Source organism: Camelus dromedarius, chromosome 11 (assembly GCF_036321535.1).
Source record: "Camelus dromedarius isolate mCamDro1 chromosome 11, mCamDro1.pat, whole genome shotgun sequence".
NCBI lineage: Eukaryota > Metazoa > Chordata > Mammalia > Artiodactyla > Camelidae > Camelus > Camelus dromedarius.
This window is the reverse complement of record NC_087446.1, coordinates 40,474,689-40,493,154: the sequence shown is the minus strand read 5'-3', so window position 1 is coordinate 40,493,154 and position 18,466 is coordinate 40,474,689. Positions and strand designations below refer to the sequence as shown.

At 48.0% G+C, this 18,466-nt stretch overlaps 1 protein-coding gene across 5 annotated transcripts in view; it reads left to right on the top strand.

Annotated features, from left to right (window-relative positions):
• The window catches only part of SYN3 (synapsin III), a 447,506-nt gene that overhangs the window by 416,065 nt on the left and 12,975 nt on the right, over positions 1 to 18,466 (top strand). For all 5 annotated transcript variants that reach the window (XM_010994185.3, XM_064491696.1, XM_064491695.1 and 2 more), the window contains 5 exons: positions 3,627 to 3,769; positions 8,381 to 8,455; positions 11,282 to 11,384; positions 15,817 to 15,951; positions 16,771 to 16,858. In XM_010994185.3, coding sequence (XP_010992487.1) covers positions 3,627 to 3,769; positions 8,381 to 8,455; positions 11,282 to 11,384; positions 15,817 to 15,951; positions 16,771 to 16,858 — 544 coding nt within the window. The remainder of the gene's footprint in view (positions 1 to 3,626; positions 3,770 to 8,380; positions 8,456 to 11,281; positions 11,385 to 15,816; positions 15,952 to 16,770; positions 16,859 to 18,466) is intronic.

Sequence of the window (18,466 nt, the reverse complement as noted above, 5' to 3'; positions counted from 1 at the left end):
CCTTGAAACACATTTTCTTTGCCTTTTCCCAGGCTCCCTTATTTTTCCTTCCATCTCTCTGCCCCTTTCCAATTTACAAGCAGATCTCTATCCAGCCTTCTTAAAATCAATCCAGCAAACATGTTTGGAGCATCTGCAATATGTCAGGCACCAGTGTTACAACTAGGAATGAGACACATTTTCTGTCCTCAAGAAGCTCACAGCCTAGCGGGGAGATAGACATGGGTGGAGCCAGAGGTTAAGCCAGGTTTTATGGGACTTGGACATCATACAATTTGAGAGTAAAATTACTAGCCTATGTATGAGAAACCTGGGTCACATGCTCAGTCCTGGAGAGGGCAGGATGAGTGCCCCCCACCCCCAAACCACCTGACTACAGTAGGAAAGAAGGGCTCACAAAGGGAGATGAGACCAGCACTAATTAATTAATTAATTAAACCCATACATCTATACTTTCTCTCGTTGCTTCCTTTTGTCTCTCCTGTGAATAAATGAATATATGCATGATTCATTTAACAAATATTTACTTAGGAATAAGGTACAGCTGCTATAACAAAGACCTGAGGTGCTTAAATAAGCTAAGACTTTCCCTGTCACATAACAGGCTCCTTCCATCCTGTTGATCATCCTGTTGTGGAGTGTTGCCCTTCAGACGCAAGGTTTACAATGATGCCCACTCAAGCCAGCAGGACAGGAAAGGAGGCAGTGAAAAGCACCTCCCCACCCACTTCCCTTTAACGGCAAATCTGGAAGTTCTGCTCACATCCCATTGTCCAAAACATGATTACACGACCATGATCACATGACCACACACAGGTGCCAGGGAGATGGGGAAGTGTAGTATTTATTCTGGGTAGGCATGCACCCCTAGATCAAAGCATTTCATGGCTATAGAAGAGAGTGGATGTTGTACACAGCCAGATCTCTGAGACAGCCTGCAGTGTATGCTGTGCTGTCTAGGAAACCAAGGTGCAAAAGTAGTTCTGGTCCTTTCCACATCCACCCAGTGACAAAACTAAATTAGACAAGCTGTCCCCGCAAGCTCTCACCCACATTGTTTCATTTCGGTCAGTCTAACTCTCTCTACGGGTCCCAAATGTTGGCTGAGAATACAACACTGTGATCACCCAAGGGGAAACTGGAGGAAGAGGAGGCAACAGAGACTGTGAAGAAGTTGCCAGGAAAAAAAGGAAGAGAACCAGAGGAGAATAGTGGGGTGAAAACCAAATTTCGAAAAGTTCAGTGACTTCAGACACTACAGAGAGCCAAAACAAGATGAGGACCAAAGGGAACTCTATTGGATTTATCAGTGAGGAGGTCAAAGATGACCTTTATCAAATCAGTTTCATTAGAATGGTGGGGAGTGAAATCCAGAGAGTGGGTTTAGGAGTGAGTGGGAAATGAGGATGTAGAGACAGAGAGAGCAGTGGGTAACTGAGGTATTGAAAAGCAGGAACAGTTTGAGATTAGTGGATTCATTGATCATGTTGATCCAAAGGATAATCAGTGAAGAGCAAGAGACTAAAAATATATGGCAGAAATACAGTTTGCCTGCTTTAACAAAGACCACAATAACAGTGGCTTAAACAAGATTAGGATTTACTTCTCTCTGACATAAGAATCTGAGAGCACACACAGTCAAGGCTGATCGGTGAATCCATGGTGTTGGGAATCCAGCTTCCTTCCACCTTAATAGTCAGCCATCCTCAACATGCAGCTTCCATCTTGTGGTCCAAAAAGGCTGCTGCAACTCCCACCATCATGTACACATCCCAGCCAGGTAGAAGAAAGAGGAAAAGGGAAGATTCCCTTTATCTTAAAGTCACCACCCAGAAGTTGCTCACATAATGTCTCTTCATCTTTTTATTGGCTAGACTTGGAGACTTGGCTACATCTATCTGTAAGGGAGACTGGGACAAAGTAATCTTTAGCTGAGAGACCAGATGATGAGATAAAACTTAAGGGTCCTATTACTGAGGAAGGAGGGAACAAGCAGTCATAGCCTTAGAGGACCTAGAAGAAAGGATTGGGTCAGCCTCCAGTGGGAGGAGGCACCCTGCCACTGAAACTGGGATGCACAGGGAGTGAAGAAGAGAGGTTTTCCAAGCCTCCCTCCCCATCATTGTTTACAGTCTATTGGGTGGAATAGCAGACATGCACTTGTAGATACCCTGAGATGGTTCAAAGAACAGCTGTACTTTTGGAATGCTGAGTTTCATTCCCAGCTCTGTGTTTAGCTGCTTTATAGCCTTAGACAAGTAAGAAATCTTAGTGTCTGCATCTGTTACATGCTCATAATCATGCCCACCGTGTCTACCTCACAATTCTGTTTCAGGTACCAAAGGAAAGCTGTGAAGATGCTTTGTAAGTTGTGAAGATGTGGCAGATGTGGATGGGCATCATCATGGAGGGATGGTGTAGTCAGGGCACTGCTGAGACTGAAGAGCAGGCAGGAAAGGGATAGAAGAGGTTGTAAGGACAGGACCGCCTCCCAAACAGGCTGCTCAGCACCCACCAGGCCCTCAGGGGATCTGGCCCCTGCTCACTGCTGGCCTAGCATCAGAACCCCTCTGCCTTCCGGGTGAGGGTGACAGGGGAGGGGGCACCCGCCCAGCTGTCCAGAGGCGCTGGGAATCAGCCTCTGTTATGTGTTGAGATCACTATCACGGAGTCTTGGACTCATCCCCTGCACTTGGCCTTGGAAGCTCTCCTGAGACCTCTCCCTGACCCCAGGGCACCACCCCATGTTCCTGGCCTCAGCCCAGTAAACAGTATGAGTGAGTTTCTCCCCCAGGCCTTGGTCTAGCAGAGCTGGCCGTGTCCAGTGCATACACACTCCCACATACACATACACACACTCACTGCACACACAAACACACCACTCACCACACACATCACATGTGCAAACACACCACACACATAAACCACAAACCATACCTTCCACATACCCCACACAATCTTCCAAAAACTTCACACATGCAGCGCACGTGCACACACCTTGCACATGCACACCACATGTACAAACACACATACACGCTCTCTTCTTTCTAACTGGTCTCTCTCTACCCCATATCACACCCTTCCATCCAGCCCTCTACGCAACTGCTTAAGTGATTTTTCTAAAACACAAATTAGGCGACTTTCTTGTTTAAGCTCTTCTCCTTCAAGTGGCTTTCCAGAGCCTTCAGGCTAGCATCCTAGCCCCTACCAAAGCTGCTGAGGCCCTCCATATCTATTCCATGAAGACTCCCTTCAGGCATCCCCCTCCTGCCATGTTGGCCAGTCTGAATTACTAGCCCACCCCCCCACACCGGTTCCTCCTGCTTCTGCATTGTCCAGCCTCCATGCTCTCCACAGAGTGCACCTACTCTGTAGTCCATCTGAGAATCACATTTATCTTTCCAAACCCTGTTCCAAGATCACCCCTTCTATAAAGATTCCCTTGACTCCCCCAAGTGGAATGCTGCCTTTCTCTTCCACAGGAAGTAGTGGAGTGAATTATTTCCTATTTGCCAGGCATCTGACCTTCTCAAGGTCATTATATGTGCAGTTCTGGGTCCCAGCACTGGGTAGGTGCTTAGTGAACGCTGGGTGGGTGATACTTACCCCCTCATCCTCCCACACAGATCAAAGTAGAAAACCAGCATGACTACCAGGACATCACAAGCATGGTGGCTATGGCCAAAACCTATGCTACCACCGAGGCCTTCATCGACTCCAAGTACGACATTCGCATCCAGAAAATTGGATCCAACTACAAGGCTTACATGTGAGTCCCTGGGCAAGGGCTGGGGAGCTGGGGGGAAGGGTAGGAGCAGAGTGTGAGAGGGACAGAGAGTATAGATACATGTCCAGCAGGGCAGAGATCCCGTAGGGACATCATTATTCTCCCTTTCTGTCTCCTTTACTGCCCTTCTTCTCTGGTCAGTTCAACTGAAGGCTGATGTTCCATCATAGCTTATCCCAGCATAGAAATCTGTCTACCCAAATGAGGGCTATTTCCTCCCAGAGAAAGAAAGACTCTTGGCATGTTTGCAAGTATATACGGGATGTATGTCATAGGAGGCAAACGTGGAAGAGAGACTTGGGGACAAATCAAGGAGGGCCTTGAAGCCTTGCTAAGGGTTTTGGATTTCCTTCTCTTTCCTTCCAAGCAAAGAAGTGGCATTATCTGACCTGTATTTATTATTTAAAAAAAAAAAAAAAAAGGATGGCTCTGGTGCCATGGGCTGCAAAAGGGTTTCTCTGGGACAAATAAGATCAGGTAGGAGATTATATCAGCTTTCTTTGGCTGCAAGCAGTAGAAACCACATCTAATTTGGTGGAGTTTTTCAAGGGAATTTATTGGAAACCTACGTATGATTAGAAACTTAAAAAAAAAAAACTAACTAACAAAAACCCAAACTACCAATTTCAGAAATATTAGGATCCAGGGAAGCCCCAAGAATCTGGATAGCTAGAAGTAATAGACAATCATCGTGGCATTCCATCAGGAAGTCAATCTGCCCAAATCATTTTCATGGCTTAACTCAAGATTGTGATTTCATGGAAACAGTATGGATTAGTCCCACTGTGGTCACATATTTATTGGTTAGAGGAAGGTAGACAACCAGTAGGAAGAGGCCCACCAAAGTGGCATGCAATATGGGCAGGGTCATTATCCAGTGGACATAGAAATTCTGTGACTAGAATAAAAGGAATGAATGCCAGAAAATCCAACACGCATTCATCCCAGGGGTGGGTCGGGCAAAGGATGACTAACACTGGAGGTATGGTTACAAGGATGAGTAGGAGTTCTTCACTAGGTGAAGGGCTCAGTCTTCAGAGAAGTATTATTTGCTCCAAGTCTTCTCTGTCTCACTTTGGAATGTTATTGTTTCCACTGAAATGATGAGACCCCAGAGAGGCAACCAGTGCTCTGTTTCCAAGCATACAGAGCACTGATTGCATGGCTCTGTCTCTGAGGACTGCCACAGCTGGCTCTGGAAAGTCTCTCTGTGTGCTTCTGTGTGATGGAGCTGTGCTTTAGGTCAGGGCAAGAAAACCACAGCCCACAGGCCAAATCCAGCTGCCACCTGTTTCTGTAAATAAGGTTTTATTGATCACAGCCATACATATTCATATCTGTATTATCTAGGGTTGCTCTTACACTACCTGGATTGGCTGGATGAGGGGTCAGCAAACATTTTCCTATGAAGGGCCAGATGGTAATTTTAGGCCTTATAGGCCACACAGTCTCTGTTGCAACCACTCCACTCTGCCATTACCTGGGAAACTGGAGAAGATGCAGCCACTTGACCTCTAAGGAAATATGCCAGGAAAGGGATGGAGCCAAGAAATACTTCTGGTCTGTCTTGCCAATTGCTCTCTTCCAACTCACAAGCCAGGGCAGACCTGTCACTGCTCTCAGATGCCCTCTGGGTGATAAGATCACCTCACCCCCAACCCCAGCCCCTCTGAATTGGAGAACATTTCAGTGCATGGTCCAGTGCATTCCTGAGGCCTCCACCATCCGTCATATCATTTCCCTCCTCTCCTCATTGTTAGCGTTTCCACTTGACATTGACGACACCTTGTCCCAGTTTTTCTTCTTGAAGATTACCTCATTGCCACATTCTTTATGCTAAGCCTTTCTGCCCTTACAGCTCCAATTTGTCATTAGTTATGACATTTCCTGGACCCTGGGTTGGCCGATGTCCGAGGGAGGGGGTTTGTGTCAGACCTCAGTGTAAAATGCCCTCTCCGCCCCTGACCATTCAGCGTCTTTTCTGGCCCACTTTCTGCCCTACACTCGGGCCTTTGGGCTTGTTGCTACTGGGTGTCATTGTTTCTAAGTTCTCTCAGCAGACAGAGCTAGGAAATATGTGTGTATCTCAACTTGTATATACACGCATGTCTGTAATTATTTCTATATATATCCATCTTTAGCTAAAGCTAAACAGAGTTCATATTGATGTCTCGGACTTTCATCTAGTACTGCATGATTCATCTTAGCCTTCCCAGGTTGCTTATCTGTGACTTCCCACTCCAACAGAGGAAAACCTGGCTCCCACCATCCCCCTTCCATGTACATCTTTGTTTAATCCCAGTATATGTGTACAGTTCCAGAACTGTTAAGCCATAGCCCCATGAGAAACAGCTTCACCAAGTACAGTACAGGACTTTTCTACAGTTCCTTTTGTACTCACTCATACCATTTTCACTAATTTCCAGAGTTACTTAGGTCAGCACTTTTCCATTCATCCCCTCCCTCTTCAACATCATGCATTTGTCATAAAGGTGAAGTCTTTTGTTCCAGTCTGCATGCCACCCTACATTCCAGCAGCTGCATCACATTTGGGCCAGCTGACTCCTTCAAATCTGTGATGGGCTCTGCCGTGGAGAGTCATGGTTAAGAGCATGGAGTTTCTCAGATATGGTTTGGTGGCTTCTGCCGTTCGGTGGGAATGATAATAATAATGTCTATCTCATTAAGTTTTGTGAGGCTGAAATAAGCCAGTGCTTAAAAAGCTTTTAGACCCGTGCCTCGAACATAGAAAGCACTATCATTATCTTCTTAGAAGATCAGTCTGACTTGTGTTCCTGCTGCCCCTGGCATTAGAAGGCTTTCTTGTCTCCACTTAATGAAAAATAATAGTAGCACCCATTGTACTAAAAGATTTCTGGGAATCTTTCCTTTAATCCACACAGTACCTTATAAGCATGGTACTATAATTATTCCCATTTACCAATGAGAAAATAAGGACTCAGAGATGTTGTCCATGGTTATATATCTAGAAAATGCTGAAACCAAGATTCAAATTCACATCCGTCTGACTCAAGTCAGTTCTTACCTTCCCTTGTTACCATACAGATCCCACTCTACCAAATCCTACTCATCCTCCCAGGCACATCTCAACTACTGCCGTCTGGGGTCACGTTAAGTGACTGGTTTCTCCTTTGCTTCCCTGGAGTGCTTCATGCCTCGTGTGTACTGCTAACCCTACCATGCCTATACTCTGGTTTTAGGATCGTCTACCCTTCAAGATAGTGGGCAGCCAGAGGAGGGGCCATCACTGCACACTCAGACTAGTCCAGTACCCAGGACATAGGGTGGCCCAGGGATTGTTTGCCAAATTGAATTGAATTGCATTGCATTGAGCTGAACTAAACTGAACTGAACTGACATGAATCTTATCAATGTCACTGCAATCCTTAGTCATTAGGACTCCTCCACCATCTATTCTCAGTTTCTGCTGTCCTCAGATACATTTTTTTTCTCTTTTAGAAAGACATTTTTATAGCAATTCCTCTCCTGGTTCACCCTTCAACCACGTGCCTTTCCTTGGTCATGAAACAAATCATTTTACCTCTGCCACTTTGTTTAAATCCATTCAGCGTTTGCTGAATCCATTAGAGATAGTTTGTCTGGGTTTCTCTTCAGCATACACAGTCCCTTAGCCAGTAGGTAATTAGTGGGTACCTACTGCATGCCAGGGACTTCTGGATACTAGAGTTATAGAAGGATGAGTCAAATATGTTCCCTCCCCTCAGAGAAGACAGCAGACTAAAACAGTCATTACAAGTAAGATAAGCATTATTAAACATTGGTATAGGGTGTAGTGGAGGAGGGTCTGTTCTTATTGGGGAAGGTGTGCTGTCAGAAGTCACATTTCAGATGAAACTTGAAGGATGAGTAGGACTTAGGGAGGCAAAGATGGAGATGAAGACTGGACCAGGCAAAGGGAAGAAGGTGAATGGAGGCCTAAACACAGGAAAGTGCCATAGGCATTGGAGCACCTGAAAGGAGGTCAGTTATTCCTGGAGCAGAAAAGGCAAGGGCTCTTCACCTTGGAAAATAATCACTTCTCTCCATGGATCATTTTCCCTACTGTATGGGACTCTCAAAAACAAAATTCCAGAGTCACCAGGAGCTCTACTATCCTAGTTCGTCTGAAACACAGAAGGCCAGGGGGAAGGGTATATCTCAAGCAGTAGAGTGCATGCTCAGCACCCAAGAGGTCCTGGGTTCAATTCCTGGTACCACCACAAAGCGGAAATCAATTAAGAAACCTTATTATCTCCCCCTCAGAAAAAAACAGAAGGCCAAAGTTTGAAGGATTTAATCTGATGGTGTAGGCCTTTTTTTAATTTAATTTTTAGATTTTAAACATGCCGAAGAAAAAGATACTTATGATCCAACAAGTAAAGCAATCAACATAAAGGGAAATAAAAACAAACAAAAAAATAAATCTGAGGACAGAATGTGTACCTAAGAATACATGTCATAATGTAAGCCAGATATGTGAATCAGAGCCTCCTAACAGCCAACACAAAAAATGAAAGCATATCAGTGACAAGCATCCCTAATGCCCTCACTGTGTTACTTGTTCTGATACAGGAGAACCTCCATCTCTGGAAACTGGAAGGCCAACACAGGCTCTGCCATGCTGGAGCAGGTGGCCATGACAGAGAGGTAAGAGACAAAGAATGTGTTTAGGGAGATGCACCAGCCATAATGGGAAGTGGATAGGGATACAACAAGGACCCTGTAAGTAATGCCATCTCACCCTCTGGCCAGTGTCTCACCACCAACAGAGCATGTTCCTAGGCATGATCCCCTTTACTTCCCATAATAGTCTGCAAGGAAGGTTTTATAATAACCCCATTTTACAGATGGGGAAGAAAGTTCAGAGAGGGAAGTTGACTTGTCCAGGGTCACAGAACTGATCAATGACAGAGCTCAGAACAGAACCCTGATATCTTGTCTCCAAGTCCAGGGGTCTTTCTGGACCTGCCTAGCTGCTGGAAGAGAGCAGGAAGTCCTCACCAGTCTCTTTCTGCTCTGACGGCTGCATGGAAGCATCCTTGTAAGGGCACCAGGGCTACTGGGGTGTCTACTCCTCTCAGAGTTATTCCTGTCTCAATACGAGGAGGGAGAGGTGGATTTCCTATGAATCATGAATATGGCAGGGATGCACTCTGGCTGAAGGGCCCTCAGGTCTTCCTTCCTTTAAACAAGAAGGGCTAGTCACCTGCTCTGGGCCAGCAGCACACAGACATCCTTTCCTGCGTGCCCAGTGACCTTGCATGCAAGCATTCAATGACTGTGGACAAAATGTGGGCTTTGGGGTCAGAAAGATCTGTTCAGTGAACATGTATTGAGTGCCTACTGCATGCCATGTTGTGCTGAGCACTAAAGAGGCCAAGATGAAAAGATCTAATCCTTCCCTTTAAGAACTCTGTGTCAGTTGCAAGTTTAGAACACAAATCATATTGGTTTGAGCCAAGGAGGGGATTTATTGGCTTGTGGCAATGAAAACTCCAGAGCTATAGCTCCAGGTAGGACTTTAAAACTTATTCTACCCACTTCTGTTTAGCTTGCTTCTGTGTTGACTTCATTCCGGTCAGCTCCAGGCTTACATCCTGACAGTGTCAAGTCCAGCAGAAAGAGACTTCTTTCCCAACCAATTCAATAAAGCCTGGAATTGAGTTTCTTATTCACTGATTGGCCTGGCTTAGGTCACATGACCATCCCTGGACCAATCACTGTGACCCAGAAAGCTGCAGTGCTGCAATTAGGTAGGCCTATGCCATGTCTCTTCCCCTTAGAGATTGGATTGGGCCCACCCTGCTATAGCAACAATGACTGAGTGAGACTTAGGGGAAGGATATAACATGGTCACTGTCCTCATGGAATTTCTGGTTCTGGGCTCTAAGCTTGAGGAAGCAGCATGACTGAAAGTGAGCGGTCCTGCCCCTTCCAAGCTGTGTTACACAGGGTAAGTTAACTACCCATTCTGAACTTCTTTAACTTCTTTAAATTGGAGGTAATATACTAAAGTCAGAGGGCTGAATGAGAGAGGGATGTTCAGTACCTAACCCAGTGCTGGCCCATGGCAGGGAGGGGCATTGTCAATGTTGGCTTCCTTCCCTTCCTGTCAATCCCAGGTGGCACTTCAATCTGGATACCCACCTATGCTAACGAGACTCAGGGGAGTTGTGCTTATTACCTGGCACAACTGAATTACCTGCTCTGGGCAGTCATAACCTTCCCCTAGCGGGTATTCATGGGACAGTCATGGCCCTTTTCTTCCTAGCCTTTCCAGAACGTGAGCCCGGCCTTCCCCAGTGTCTCACAAGCTGCTCACAGATGTCTGCAGCAGGTCACTATCTCTCTGGCTCTGTTCAACCCCAGGCCACCTAGGCCATCTCTGCAGGAGCCTACCATGGGAGTGGGTCTGCTCAGGCCTGGAATTCACTTTCCCTTCTGCAAATTCATGGGCAGTACCCTCAGTGCCTCAAGGGGCATTAGCGGATAAGTTCTGGGAACACTTCAGCGATGATCTCTCCTCATTCCAGGCCTTATGGCTCAGAGACACAAATAGATCTCAGAGCAGGCGTGCCCCGTGTGACCCTGGAGAGTGGGGAGAGAAGCAAGAACTTTGACACAAAGTCCCCTGTGACTCAAAATCCAGCCACCACGAGGGAAGCCAAGTGCAAGGCCGGGAAGACCTCTCCAGATACAACCATCCCCTTGTTGCAGGGTCAAAGTCCAGCACTGAGATCTTCTGCAAAGCAAACGGGCCTTGCAGCCATCAAGTGGCTGGAAAGAGAACAAAAGCAGTGGGTCCAGAGGGCCAGGCCCCCAGGGCCAGACAGGAGCAGCCTGCCAGGCTCCCTTGCCTGCGCACCCCAGGCAGGGGGAGAAAGCACCCATTGTCCCTGCAGGCTGGGATTGGGAGGGCGGCCTGGAAGGGATTTCTGGGGCCCTTCAAGCAGCTTTCTCAAGGGAAAAGGACTTCGGAGGCAGCTTGGTGTCTGGGATGGCTCCAGATGGGGTCAGGGCAAGCTCCCCAATACTGTGGAGCCAGCAAAGTCCTAGTGGGGTGGGGTCAGATCTCTGAGATCTCTCCCAACTCTCATTCCTTCTTCCCCTCATCCTTCCTCTTTCCTGCCCTCCTGGCACTCTTTCTAGTCTCTCTCCCTCTCTCTGTCTCTCTTTCTCACTGTCCATCTGTGTTTCTGCCTCCCTTTTTATCCATTCTGTCTCTCCCGCTGCCTCTATGTCTCTGTCTCTCTCTGTCTTTCTGTCTCTCTTGCTGCGTCTCTGTTTCTTGTCTTACTGTCTCTCTCCATCTCTGAATGAGTACATGTGTGTTTCACTATCTGTCTCATAGCCTGTTTTTCTCTGTGGTCTATCTGTGTCTCTCCATCCCTCTGTCTCTGCCTCTCTCTCCTTCTGCTCCCTCTCCCTGTTCCCTGTCCCACATGCTCACTCTCTGTCTATCCATCCCTGCAGGTATAGGCTATGGGTGGACAGCTGCTCAGAGATGTTTGGTGGCCTGGACATCTGTGCTGTCAAGGCCGTCCACAGCAAAGATGGAAGAGATTACATCATTGAGGTAAGAGATGGAGCAGGCCTGGTCTGGCCCCCACCCCCGGGCAGGCATGCCAGAGGGAATGAGTCCAGGTGTGGCCTCCAGCACGGTCAGCTGTGTCTTTGTCCATGGCTGAGGCACATGCAGCCCAGGCCTTGGTGAGCAGCTCCCAGAGGCTCCTTACCCACTGCCCTCACATACGCCTCATCCCCATTCTTGGCCACATCTTCATGTCCAGGGGCTCTGAGCAAGGCCTTGAGAGGTCTGCGTATGAGGTTTGACAGGTTTCTGCAACCCATGGGCCTAACAGTAGGGGAAGAGCATCAGGCCAAGAGTCGGCAAGATTCTGTCCCCTCGGGCCTCTTAAATTTTCTCAGTGTACAAATGTGTAAAGAGGGCACACTTCCCTAGTCACCATGCAGAGATTCCATTGTCTGTTCATTGAACAAACATGTACTTGGGGGCTCCTGTGGGCTTGGCATGAGGGTGGCTCTGGGGACACAGCCCTGAACAAGACAGACATGGAGTATGCAGGCTAGCAGGGAAGGATGGTAAACAAGTAATGGCAGGGCATTGAACATGAGGAAAGGGAACACAGACGTGCAAGGGTGTAAATGGAGGAAATATAATTGTAAGAGAGACAGTCAGAGGGTCTCTGAGTCCCAGAATCTCTTCCACAACCTTCCTGTAGCCCATACCTCTCACAAGCCAAAGAACCCTTTCAGGGTTGTAGCCTACAGGTCTCTGTAGTCCTTCCATTACCTTCCTTTCCTGCCACTCCCCAACACACAACTTCCTCTTCCATGCTTCTCCCAATCCCACAGTCCCTCTCTCCCCTCCATGGCTCCCCATGTCTCTCCTGGTCCCACAATCTCCCTCTCCCCTCCTGACTCCCTTTCCCTGCCCCCCACCACAACTCATGACTCTCCACTGCTTCCCCCTGAAAATGCCCCTCTGGCTTGGAGTTCTCCCTTCTCTCACCAACCTCACATCTCCATGCTCACGGCCCCCCAGAGCCCCTTCCAGCACTCCCTTTCTGTGGCTTTCTCCTCAAACCACAGCAGAGGGGTGGTGCTGACACAAGGCCAAGGCACGTGAGGGAGAGCCCTGCGGCTGCCCCCTCCCCGGGGTGTGGGCGGCTAATGGGAAGCACATGGCCCGGGTGACCGCAGGAGCCAGCCAGTCCTCCAGCCCCGTGTGTCTGCACCACTCCCGGGACCCACAGCGCAGCAGGACCAGATGACTCGTAGGGTGGGAGCCCTGCTCTTCTCCTCCAGCCATGCCAGGAGGGCATTCACACTTGAGCCTAGGAGCGGCCAGCTTAGAGGTGAAAAGGAGGGAGTCCAGGGTGGATACAGTCCTGCTACCAACTCTCAAACCCCTCCCCACCAGAAAGGCCAAGTAGTTTCCAAGGATGAGTTGCATCTATATTTGCAGGTTAAGTTCTGCTCTAGAAAACAGCTCACCCCTCTAGCCCAGTGGTCACTGTACTTGAAATCCCCCCAGCAGCCCCTTCTCAGAGGACTTTGAAGGGATCTGGAGCAGAACTACTGGCCTGTACATATGCTTCCAAGCCAGAGCCAGGCTGCTTCCTGGAGGGACAAGGCTCCCACCTTCCTGAGGATGTCTGGGAGTTTCAGATCAATGCCTGGCACACTGCATCTCCTAAGACCCTTCCTGGCCCTCCTGCCTCTGCTTCTCCTCACCAGGACCACCAGACATGAACTCAGCTTTGGCACACACACAGTCATTCATTCATTCATCCATTCACTATTGAGTCCCTACTCTGGGCACCAGACCCCAAGCCAGGTGATGAGGATAGAGCAGTGGACACTGTAGCAGGCACCCTGCCTCCTAGAGCTTCCATTCAGTGAGAGGATTGGCAATCAGCTGATGAAGGACTCCTGGACTCCCTTCCCTGCCCCTCCTGTGAGTATAGCCCCTTCTCTCTTGCTTTAGCATTATCTCTGACCCCAAGAGCTCCTGCCTCTCTGAGTTTTCTCAACTTTCACTCTTAGGAAACAAAAATTTTACTCGTGGGCCCAGGCTCCCTGCCTCCAGACATTGAGAGGGTCAGGGATGAAAGACCTTTCACATAAAAAAAAAAAAAAAAAGTGGGTTTGGACTTCAAAAAAACAAGAAAAAAACTTCTCAAAAATGTTCCAGGGGGAAAATGGCTTTTCAGATATTTTTTTCTCTCAGAAACATTGCAGAATTGTTTCCCTTGTTTTTCAGTTTAGAGTGGGACCAAGGGAGATGGGGAGTTTTTTCACCAGGAAGATAAAAGGTATTTTTCCCCAGTCAGGAAAAGAAAGCAGAAGAGATCCAAAAATACTGATTTTTTCAGCCACCTCTATGGTGAGAACATAAAATTTGTGGGACATGTTTTGTGAAGATCCTCACAGTGAAATACTCAGGGGAAAGACCCTTGAACTTGCCCTCCATGGCCTGTCCAGAGAACGACATTGCTCACTGGAAAAATGTTTCCCTGGGGAAACCAGAGTGTCCACTTCCTTTGGCTGCGTCCACCATGGGGATTCCAAAATGCTATGACCTCAGTTTCCTTGTGGCGGCTGTTTTCCACTGCAGGGAATGTAGGAAACAGAAACCAGAACAAAAAGGGGTGGGCAGGGTCAGGGGGAGAAAGGACAAGCCTGTGTGCACTTAGACTCCACAGTCATAACTTAACTCAGCCCACTTCGACCGAGAGGCTGCCCTGTGCTGGGCACTGGGATCCGTGATGCCAAGGACCCAGGGTAAACCCACAAGGAGCTCAATTTGAGGGCAGTTTTCAGGACCATGATAGCATCTGCATTCACATCTTTGCATTTGCTTTTCAGCTTCCCAATCACAGTAGGTGCTTTAGACTCCCAGTCTCCTTCAAAGTCCCAGCTGGAAGGGTCTTCGAAGCTGCTTAAACCCCTCAGTTTATTGTTGAGGAAAACAGCAGGCCCACGGAGGAAAAGTAGCCTGCCCAAGTTCACACAGCAAGTCCGTAGCAGAACCTAGGACTGGAATCCAGGTCTCGTGTTCCCAGTTCTTAGCACAGGGAGCTGTTCAGTGATTGGTGAGACATGGAAGGACCACGCATGACTTGCTAGCAACCTGTCCTTGAACTTGCTACTTCTTTGACCCTCAGCTTTCTCATCTTGATAAGGAAAATAATGATACCTATCTCAAAGAGCTATTCTGAGATTTGTGTGAGATAATCCACACCCAGCACTTAGAACAGTGCCTGGCACATAGTAATAAAATATAGCACTTATTAGTATCCTTATCGTTAGGAGCAGGATTTACTGCAAGAACCTTTCATTCCTCCATTCAACAGGTACTTTTTGAGGGCACACCTGTCTAACAGGATACAGGGCACATCCCCAACCCAGGGGCTCACAGTCTGGTTGGGGAGACACACATAAACAGGAGATGACGGCACTGTGGGGTAAGCTCTCCAATGGGACTACCAAAGTGAGGACAGCAGGAGAACAGATGAGGGCTTCCCGGAGGAAGGGCTGGCTAGGTGTTCCCTGGTGGATGAGAAGGGGGTATAGGTAAGGAGTGGGCAGAGGGAATGACATGCACAAGGACCTGGACAAGAGAGAGAACCTGGTGAGTCCAGAGCTTGGGAAAAGGGGAAACAAGACAGTGTGTTTGATGGGGTTGGGTGGGTGAACAGGCTGGTTCCTACAGTGGGGGAGGTGACAGAGGGCCAGCCAAGGCCTCACTCCCCTTCAAGACCTTCTACAGCTGCCTGTGCCTGGGGAATCATCTGGACCATTGGCCTGTGTGACTTTGGGCAAGTCTTTCCCATCTCTAGGCCTCAGTTTCCCTATCTGCAAAAAGAGTGGATGTTGAAATATGATCTCTTAGGCCCCCTCCCAGTATAAGCACTCCTTTGAGAAGCAGCCTGCTCCCTGTGGAAGGAGTTTTTCTCCAGGAGTGTTTTCTGCCGGAGCCCTAGAGAACAGGCCTTGCCTCTTCCCTCTTCTCTCTGAAACCTGGGACGACTCCAACTCATGTCATTTTTTTGTTCATAATCGAGTGCCCACTTTCACTGCTTCTGGCCTTGTGGAAAACCTTGACCTTGGGCCAGGTTCAGGAAGCCAACCCCAATCCTGGGTGGGGGCCAAGATGGGAAAGGAGGGGTGGAGACCAGCTCCCCCAAAGAAAAGAGCAAGAAAGGTCAGCAAAGGCTCCTGGCCCTTGGTTGCATGTCTGAGGTCTAGCAAATGTAGACTGAACTGAACTGAATTCACGGAGTTGATTTAGACTGAGCTGAGGAAAACTGTCTCCATGGGGCTCATTCCCCGGGGAGGTACTGGGCTGGGTGTTTGCATGGAGAACATTGCCATCTAGTGGTCATTTCTGTCCTGAGCTCTGAGCCTGCCCTGGGATATGCTACCCAGCTGCCCAGCTACCCTGGCGTGAGGGTCCCTCAGGACTCCTTTTTCTCCCGAAGGTTATGGACAGCTCAATGCCCCTGATTGGAGAGCACGTGGAAGAAGACAAACAGCTGATGGCCGACCTAGTTGTCTCCAAAATGAGCCAACTCCAGATGCCAGGGGGCACAGTGCCCTCGCCCCTGAGGCCTTGGGTAAGGTCCTTGGGAGCAAGGGAGATTTTTTAGCCATGAGAAACACCTGGTTGTCTGAGAGTGGGAGCCCTGATCCAGAAGAGATGTCCCCAGGGAGGAACCAACCTGGGGAGAAAGGAATGTGGTATGATGAGGCTGGACATGGGGCTGGTATTCCTGCTCCTGACTGGGGAGGTTGGGAGGCTCTGAAGGTCCCTTCCTCCCTCTACCACCCTGGGGAGAAAAATCTTGTCTCAACTGGGCTTTGGGTGTCTGTGGGCAGAGATTATTAACATAAGAAGCCAGTTGTCCCCTCTGTGCCCTGCACATCGGGCTGGAGCAGGGTGTGTGTGTGTGTGCCCATGTGTGCTTCCCGTCAATAGAGACTATTGTGTGTCCCATTTCCCCCTCCTCCAACCTTGACAAGCTTCCACAGGGCTCCTCCCCTCCACAGTCTTCACCATGGATTACTGGATCATTCTCTAAAGAATTTGCTAGTTCCCCAGCTTTCTGGAAAAGCAGGTTTCGAAACCTGCTCCCGCCTTTCCCCACAAAAACAAACCTATAACAGACATTGGAATGGTTATATGCAAGGGGGTTGTTGGCTGGGAGAGGGCACTGGGCAACCTTCTCCACTGGAAATCCTCTGTCTTGATATTTGTGGTGGTTACATAGGTGTATCCACGTGTAAAAATTCACTGTGCTATACACTGAAGAGTTGTGCACATCATGTAAGTTTTACCTTAATAATGAACTGATGTTGATAAATCCTGCCCTCCCACCCAGAAAGTAAGTGGTGTGGTGATCACAACAGGCTTCTTCTCTCTTCTCCTGCTCTAGGCTCCTCAGACTAAACCAGCAAAATCCCCCGGGCAGGCCCAGCTGGGGCCTCCGCTGGGACAGTCCCAGCCACGCCCACCCACGCAAGGTAGGACCCACAAGGAGCCACCCACCGAGAGAAAACATCCAGCAAGGATGCTAAAATGCACTGAGGGATCTGCATGTGACTTCCAGGAGGCACTCTGGAAAACTCCATCTTAATACTTTATCCCCACATATGTGTACTCACTCTATATGCAGAATGAATGAGACTGTGAGGTTTGTCACCCCTTTAAAGTCAGGAAAGGAGGAAAGGAAGACTGAAAGCAAATATATTAAGTGCCTAATACGTGCCAGGCACTGTGCTAGGGACTTCCCGTTTATTTTCTCATTTTCAGCCTCCCAACCTGTCAACAGTGAAAACAACAGTGTTTCCTTTTTACAGAAGTGGAGGCTTAGGCTTTGTCCAAGGAAGCAAAAGAAAATGGCAGGTTTACAAGTCTGGCCTTTCGGATCTTCTACAAAGTGTCTGTTTCCCAACCGCTAGTAGTGCCTGATTATAGATTTATGAGCCAACCGGTTAGAGTGAGAAAGAAAAATGGATCGTTATACGTAAACTTGTCAATTGAAATTGTTCCTCAAAAAAAATAGCATTACTACGTAAATGCCACCATTTATTAGAGAATGGATAAATCAGTGATGACAAGATGAAAAGAACTCAAGGCAATAACTAACCTTCTCTCAGGACACCAGCAGGTCGGGTGTTCTCACGCTCGGGCCTGGGGAGAAAATCGGCCCCACAGTCAGAACATCCCGGGCACACTCACTGCTCTAGTGCCAGCTTGGATCCTCAGGGCAGCGTCACATCAAGAAGCCAGTCCAGGCATTTGCACGGTGATCTTTTAAGGATCTGCTTTAAGACCTATCAGAAAGAAAGCATTAATAACATGCTGCGGCCTCCCCAGTCGCTTTTATCAAAGTAACAGATTCATTGCTTCTTGGGAAAATCGACCTTGGGCACTAAATGGCTTCCTCTTCAACAGGTCTTAGATAAAACAACCCATTCATCTTTCTCGTCTATGCTTCTCTTCTTGGGAAAGCAGAAAGCTCTAAGAAAAGAGAAGTTGCATGACCTATACAACTGTGTACCAGGGAACACTGCTATCTTCTTCAGGCAGACACACACGTGTTTGAATCCACTTCCATGTTCCATACCTTGGCAGTTTTAGGCAGTTACATCATTTCTCAGAGCCTCAGTTTTCCCTCTGATAAAGGAGGAAATAACAGCTGCCCTGTTTAGTTATGGGCAGCTGCCCGTGAGATAATGCAGTGAAGCAATTAGCTAGGTGTCAGGGCGTGGAGGTAGCGTGCGTAGTAGGTGCTAGCTCTTACTACTGGTGATTTACTGTTAATAACTATTTACATAACCTTCACTATTAAAAACTCACTATTAATAATTTGTGTCTTGCTAACAATTATAATATACATGTTGTTCTTAATGTTTGTCATCATTAACAATCCTCATGACTACTGTAGCCCCACTGCCCTCCAGCCTGGCGATAATTCTGTAATTATAAATATTCAAAAACGACTTATTCATCACCCTGCCAGGCTCTGGCTTTGCCTCTGCCCTACCCTCTCCTTTCCCACTCTGTCCCAGGACTTACTTTCTAAACCACATTTAAAAGAGTACTTTTAAAACAGAGAGCTACTGTAT